We start from the raw sequence: 6,825 nt of genomic DNA, 5'->3' as shown, positions 1-6,825 counted from the left end.
CTGGCCAAACACCTGAACAGCCATAGGCAAATTCCCCCAATCTGACAGGGATTCTGTATAGTAGCCCTACTCTTTGATGTGTATATCTACCTTGCCTTAGGACAATTGTGTTACTAAATAGTAAGGTGTCCTGAGACAAGGAGAACTTAGTTCCTTTATCTAAGTCTTTTCTGACTCCCCAAAATGCCTTTCAAAATTATGTTTTGTCTCTGGACTCTTGATTAATTTACACACAGTGCTTCTCCAGATTCCTGAACCCTTCTAGATGCTGGATTAAGACCACCGGCATTATTCTTCAGATAAGCCTGGCTGGTGTGGCTCAGCAGTTGAGCGATGACCTATGAGCCAGGAGTTCATGGTTTGATTCCCGGTCAGGGCACATGCCTGGGTTGTGGGCTTGATCCCTGGGGGTGGGGGGTAGGGTGGGGTGGGGGAGGGAGCGGTGGAGTGAGAGGAAGGGGGCTATGCAGGAGGCAGTTGATCAATGATTCTCTCTCATCATGGATGTTTCTGTCTTTCTCTCCCTCTCTGAAAAAAAAAAAAAAAAAATTTATATATATATATTTATATATATATATATATATATATATATATATAATTCCCTGCCTTCTTTAGAATAGAATAGTTTTCCTGGGCCCTGTCTTGATACATTCCATACTCTGGATACCTAACAACCGAGGTTACCATTCCAGGCCATCTCTCATACCTAATGGCTCCACATTATGGGCTTCTGAGAGAAAGACACACTCTACTATATTCTTAGTATGCCCCCAGTTAACACAGCACTGGATTTTAGCATAGGCTGAACAATGTCTGGGAGGGTAGAACACCTCACAACCCCTTATTCTTTCTCACCTACTATTCCTTCATCTCTTCCCAGTTGCAGCGAGAAGGCTGGAAAGGCAGTACTGTCATTTTAGGCCAGGACTTAGCCATTGTTTCCTCAGCCCTATACCCTGTCAGCAGTTGGCTCTTTGCAGCTAGAGTTTTACAGTCGCAGAATTAATAGAAAGTCCAAACTGTATTCAGCACTGAAGAGGAAGAAAATTGTTCCACAATCAGAATCTCTATCCCCCTCTGCCACCTCTCCCCTCTTCCTGAGCAGCACATGCAGTCTTCCCAGACTCAAGCATCTGTATATAGGTTGATGGTGTTGAGCAGTTGGGTAGACATTCAGTAGCATCACAGTAGTCAGTAAGACAACCAGCACAATGCAAGTTGCTAGGTTGGCCTATTATCCTATTTAATAATAGAGAAACATGGTAATTAACCGTAACTTCGCTACCTTCCCATTGGCTAACCAGTGAGATATGCAAATTAACTGCCAACCAAGGTGGCGGCCAGCAGCCAGGCAGCTGAAGCGAACAAGAGGCTTGCTTGCTCCAGTGAAGGAGGAAGCCAAGGTTCCCTGCCTGCCACTGCCGGCCTCTGAGCTGCAACTCTAAGAAATAATGTTGCAAATATAGAAGCTAAACAATCCCCAGAAACCTGCTTTCAGCCAGCCAGGATCTCAGAGCTGGAGTTGCAACAGTGTTACAATTATAGAACCCAAACAAACCCAGATCAGCAGCTGAGGTCTCAGAGCTGGAGCCTAGCCTCAGAGCTAAAGCCGGCTCTCAGTTCCAGTGACAGCCATAGAAGGTAAATAAATCCCAGAATAAAAAAGAAAAAAGAAAAAAAAGGAGAGGTTGGGAGCTTCAGTCGCCTGCCAGCCTGAAAACAGCACTCAGCCCCTCACCCAGGCTGGCCAGGCACCCCAGTGGGGTCCCCCACCCTGAAGGCGGTGTGACCAGCTGCAAACAGCCATCATCACCTCATCCAGGCTGGCCAGGCACCCCAGTGGGGATCCCCACCCCGATCTGGGACACCCTTCAGACAAACCAGCCGGCCCCTACCCGTGCACCAGGCCTCTATCCTATATAGTAAAAGGGTAATATGCCACCCAGCACCAGGATCAGCTGAGCAGCGAGGCCTCCCTGCCCCGGTGTCAAGCGGAGCTGGGAGGCCACCCAGCACTGGGATCAGTGGAGCCGCGAGGCCTCCTGGCCCCTGGAGCAGTGTGACAGGGGGCAGTGCCCAAACCCCCTGATCAGCCCTGCGGCTCTGTGTGTGACAGGGGGGAGCTCCCCAAGCCCCTGATCAGCCCTGCTCTATGTGTGACAGGGGGGAGCTTCCCAACCCCCTGATTGGCCCTGCTCTATGCATGACAGGGTATGGAGCCCCAACCCCCCTGATGGGCCCTGCTCTGTGCATGACAGGGGGTGGCGCCGCAACCTCCTCATCAACCCTGCCTTGAGTGTGACAGGGGGCAGTGCCCCAACCCCCCAATCGGCCCTACCCTGAGCTTGACTGGGGGTGGCATCGCAACCTCCCGATCTGCCCTGCTCTGTGCATGACAGGGGGTGGCTCCCCAACTCCCCAGTCGGCCCTGCTCTGAGCCTGACCAGGGGCTGCACCTAGGGATTGGGCCTGCCCTCTGCCACCTGTGAGCGGGCCTAAATCGGCAGGTCGTTATCTCCCAAGGGGTCCCAGACTGTGAGAGGGCACAAGTGGGGCTGAGGGACACCCGCCCCCCCCACCAGTGCACAAATTTTTGTGCACCGGGCCTCTAGTCCTATATAATAAAAGAGAAACATGCAAATTAACCATCACCCCACTACACCCACCAGCCAATCAGAGCGATTATGCAAATTAACCCAACAAAGATGGCAGTTAATTTGCACACACAGGCGCAGAACGAAGACTGAAGACGACTGAAGATGGTGGCGGTCACGGAGCTGGAGTGAGCAGGAGGCTTGGATTGCTCCTGGCGATGGAGGAAGCCAAGCTTCCGGCCGGCCCTGGGCTCCACTCAAGGAGGGACTGGGGGCCTGGGCTCCATTCAAGGAGTGGCCCTGGCGACCCAGGCTTCCAGCCAACCCTGACCTCTGCTCAAGGAGCTGGAAAAAAAAATAAAGGAGTGGGCTGGGAGCAGCCAGAGCGGAGAAGCCAAGCCTCGCTGCTGCAGCTGGACCAAAGGCCTGGGTTTCGGGGGCCGGAGGAAAACCGGTGCCGGCAGCCAGGGGAAGGAAGGCCTATTGCATGAATCTTTGTGCAACAGGCCACTAGTCTATATAATAAAAGCCTAAGCGACCGTTACAGTGGAAAGACCAGAACGACCAGTCACTATGATGAGCACTGACCACCAGGGGGCAAACACTCAATGCAGGAGCTGCCCCCTGGTGGTCAGTGCACTCCCATTGGGGAGTGCCACTCAGCCAGAAGCCAAGCTCACGACTGGCGAGCACTCAGGAGCAGTGAGCCTAGTGGTAAGGAGCAGCAAGCAGGCGAGCAGTAAGGAGCAAGGACTCCAAGAGGGCACAGGCTGGGTTGAGGGCCGCCCCCGTCATTCAGTGCACGAATTCTGTGTACCGAGGCTCTAGTACTTTCATAAGTTTGGCTGGCAAAAAAAACAATGAATCCAGATGGATTTAGACAATTTATTAACTGACACACGCAACAAAACATGGTGTTAGCAGCTAGTCTCACAGGATGATACCCCACCAGAGAGGCCAGATGATGGGCAGCAGAGGTGGTGGGCCGCTCTGCTGCTCAGGAGCCAACTCCACACCACAGCCAAGTGTTCTCATAGCCTGGACACTAAGCAGGCTGAGGTGGGAAGTCCCATGCTTTCACTCTCTGAAGCCAGGGAGGTGAATGAGAACCTGCCTCATGGCAGCCCATCATAACATGGCCTTTCTCCTTGTGTGTCAAGAACTGCAGTCAAGACTCAAGCCAGCCTGCAGTTAGGCCTCGCCTATGTGTTCTATGTGAGAGATGCACAAGGTCAACAGGAGGCCAGGGCAGATCTGCTCCTCCGTAGATGGGAGGAGCAAAGAAAAGGTAAGTGGGGAGCTGAAGGAATGGTAAAGTCTAAGTATAAAGAGACGTTTTTATAATTTGAAGCCTCTATGAATAACCAAGTCATCCTTTCTATGAGTAAAGAGATAAATAGGCACTGAAGAGAGCCCGGATATCACTTTGAAGTGGGAAAATGTATTCTAAGTTGTTTTCATGAGAAGCTTAGCTGTTTTAGGAAAGCTGTAGGCCAGCTTTAAAAATCCCAAATCCTAAGAATCTGAAGGTTTATAAAAATGCCAGATCTGTGCCACTGTTTAATATAAATTCCTTGGCTGTGTGAAGGATGGGAGTGGTCAGGGCTTTCAAGTTCATTGGCATTCACTGGCTCCTCATGTCAGGGTTCAGGGTTTCCTTTGACACAGCACTCCAGTCGAAACATACAGTAGGCAACTAACATTTCACTTCCATAGCACTCAAGTCTGCAGATGCCATTTCCATAGCATTTCTTGTGTATTTCTGATGCTATTGGATTCATGCCTGGAAAGACAATGAATGGAAGGAGAATTCACTATAGAGCTGTTTGGACTCTAAAATAACAAGCCCCCCCTTTTTTTTCTACACTGATTCTAAGGAGACTAGTTCATAATGACTGATTTTGTTGGAATCAATTGATTCTGATAGAATTTAATTAATTCTAATAGATTCTGATTGAAAAAAATTAGCTTGTGCTATGGATTCAATTGCAGCCCCCTCTCACCAATTCATATGTTGAAACTCTGATCCTCAGTGTGACTGTATTTGGAGATTGGGACTTCAGGAGGTAATTAAATAAGGTCATAACTGTTATGATGGCTGGGAGAGGTCAATGGGGGAAAAAGGGGACATATGCAATACTTTCAAAAATAAAGACTTAAAAAAAATGTAATAAGAGTGAGGCCCTAATGCATTAGGATTGTTGGCCTAAATTAATAGGACTGGTAGACTTAGTGGTAGAAGACACAGAAAGAAGATGGCAGGAAATATAACTCTCATCAGAAACTGAATCGACCTGCAGTTGATCTTGGACGTTCCAGCCTCTAAAACTATGAGAAAATAAAGTTTTTTTTTAAGCCATGCAGTCTGTGGTATTTTGTTATGGCAGTCTGAGCTGACTAAGGTAATTAGTAACTTGGAAGTTTGCCCAAATTGGTCAAATAATAACTTGAAACCATCAAGTGACCTATGTATATAATTCTTAATTCACTTTTAATTACTTATTCATTCCCAAATCAGTTTTTATAAACTCAGGTACTGTTGGGCTGCAGATTTGAGTGTAATATAGACCTTAATCTCAAAGAATTTTCAGTCTAGACAAAGAGAGAAGAAGCACAAAATACCTGTAAGAGAGGAGAAAAACATGACAAGTCTAGTGACACATTTGCCATGTGGAATGGTGTGAGTTCAGAGGAGGATGAAATCAGATTTGGGATCTCTTATTAGAGCCCAAGGCATTAGAGCTGGGCTTACAATTTTGCAGACATGCTACTCCACAGGATCATTAACATATGAATGTTTCTTTATGTTCATGTGTAAGAAGGCGTTAAAAGGACAAGAGTGTCCGTATTTGTCCATGTGTAAATATTTTGAGCCAACACATACCCTATCCAAGTCATCATGCCCTGGAGGATAATTGTCCTATAGGAAAAAAGAAGGGGTCAGGGTTACTTAGCTGGCAAGAAGGAAGCCCGAGGAGATGAAATGTAATGGTCTGCATAGGAGATGAGAAAGTCCTATGAAAAAGAGTAGCTTTGGGAATGTATAAGACAATAAATGGAATATTATAGACTATATGCAATTGTCCGGAGATCTGTGGTCATAGTGGAATCGGTCCCATCAAGAGCTTTAAAAGGCCTGAATCCTAGGGATTCTTAATTTAAGCCCATTGAGTTATATGATCTGAAAATCTGATTCATTTGCCTAGAAAATACTGCAGGGAGGGTGAGAAATTAAATGGGACCCTCTAACATATAGATTTGAATTGATTCCACTGAGTGAGGAGAATATTCAAGATGAGATTTCTAAAGTCAGAACATGAGGCCAGTTAGTCCTTCATGTCTTTTATCACATAGGATCTCATTAATTTTCTTGGAACAAGCAGTTCCACATCTGCTTCACCATGTACCTAAGGCATTGACAGATAGTAACTTTACTATACGCAATTTCCGCATATTAGGAGGCTTAAAATGTTATCACCATTTGCTGGTTTTGACTAGTATGACTAGATATGTTCCTGAGTTAAAGACAAACTAGTGGCAAAATAAGATGAGGCGTCACTAATGAAAATATAATACTTCTCATAAGTCAGGTCCTGCACATATTATTTGAGGCTTATTCTATACATTATATCATTTAATTCTTGCTAGTATTATTATTTCTGTTCTGTAAGTGAAGAGAACTGAGGTTCAGAGAAGCTCAGACTTTTGCCTACAGCAGTACAGCTAACAAGTTGGAGAGCCAAGATGCAAGCTCAGACCTTGCTGACATCAAAGCTGCTTGATGCTTTTTCTACTTTGAAAATTAAAGGGTCCATGGTGGGAAGACATGCATAGGTTTGCTTAGTGGAATTGCTCTTCTCTAGGAAGGACCCCCCAGGAAGATTTCCACTTTACCTGCCAGCGCTGGGTCCCAGAAGATGAGAAAGACAAACACAATGAGGAGAGGCTTCATGGCTAGGCTCTGCTGTGGAGGAGGCTGGTGGTAGGGTCTGGCACGGGCTGTCAGAGAGCGAGGGAGGGAAGTACTCAGGTCTGAGGTGTGCCCTGCTCCAGTTGGATATGCTACACTGATCTCTCTTGAGGCACCTGAGTTGGCAAAGCTCAGATGAGGGAAAACTGACAGCTGTCCCCATTCAACAACTTTTCATTTTGACAAGGGCACTGCTCCCCGACCTGGGTTTTCCAAAAGTACTAATGGAGACCTGAGAACGATATGCTATTTCTTTTTAAA

The 6,825-nt window shown here is 46.9% G+C and overlaps 1 protein-coding gene across 1 annotated transcript; it reads right to left on the bottom strand.

The window, feature by feature from the left end:
• Window positions 1-4,234: 4,234 nt before the first annotated feature.
• On the bottom strand, window positions 4,235-6,546 carry DEFB134 (defensin beta 134). The gene is made up of 2 exons (XM_036313892.1): window positions 6,489-6,546; window positions 4,235-4,377 (listed from the first exon to the last, which is right to left on the bottom strand). The coding sequence occupies exons 1-2, from the start codon at window positions 6,544-6,546 to the stop codon at window positions 4,235-4,237; spliced, it is 201 nt and encodes a 66-aa protein (XP_036169785.1).
• Window positions 6,547-6,825: the final 279 nt, after the last annotated feature.

This window comes from Myotis myotis, unplaced genomic scaffold, assembly GCF_014108235.1.
Source record: "Myotis myotis isolate mMyoMyo1 unplaced genomic scaffold, mMyoMyo1.p scaffold_m19_p_6, whole genome shotgun sequence".
NCBI classification, from domain to species: domain Eukaryota; kingdom Metazoa; phylum Chordata; class Mammalia; order Chiroptera; family Vespertilionidae; genus Myotis; species Myotis myotis.
This window is presented reverse-complemented; position numbering and strand designations above follow the sequence as displayed.

What these genes read in the sequence shown, in the direction of transcription:
- DEFB134 (XM_036313892.1), bottom strand. Translation starts at nt 6,546, where the DNA reads ATGAAGCCTCTCCTCATTGTGTTTGTCTTTCTCATCTTCTGGGACCCA. An exon ending in CTGGGACCCAGCGCTGGCAG is followed by an intron (nt 4,378 to 6,488) that starts GTAAAGTGGAAA and finishes TTGTCTTTCCAG; the next exon opens with GCATGAATCCAATAGCATCA.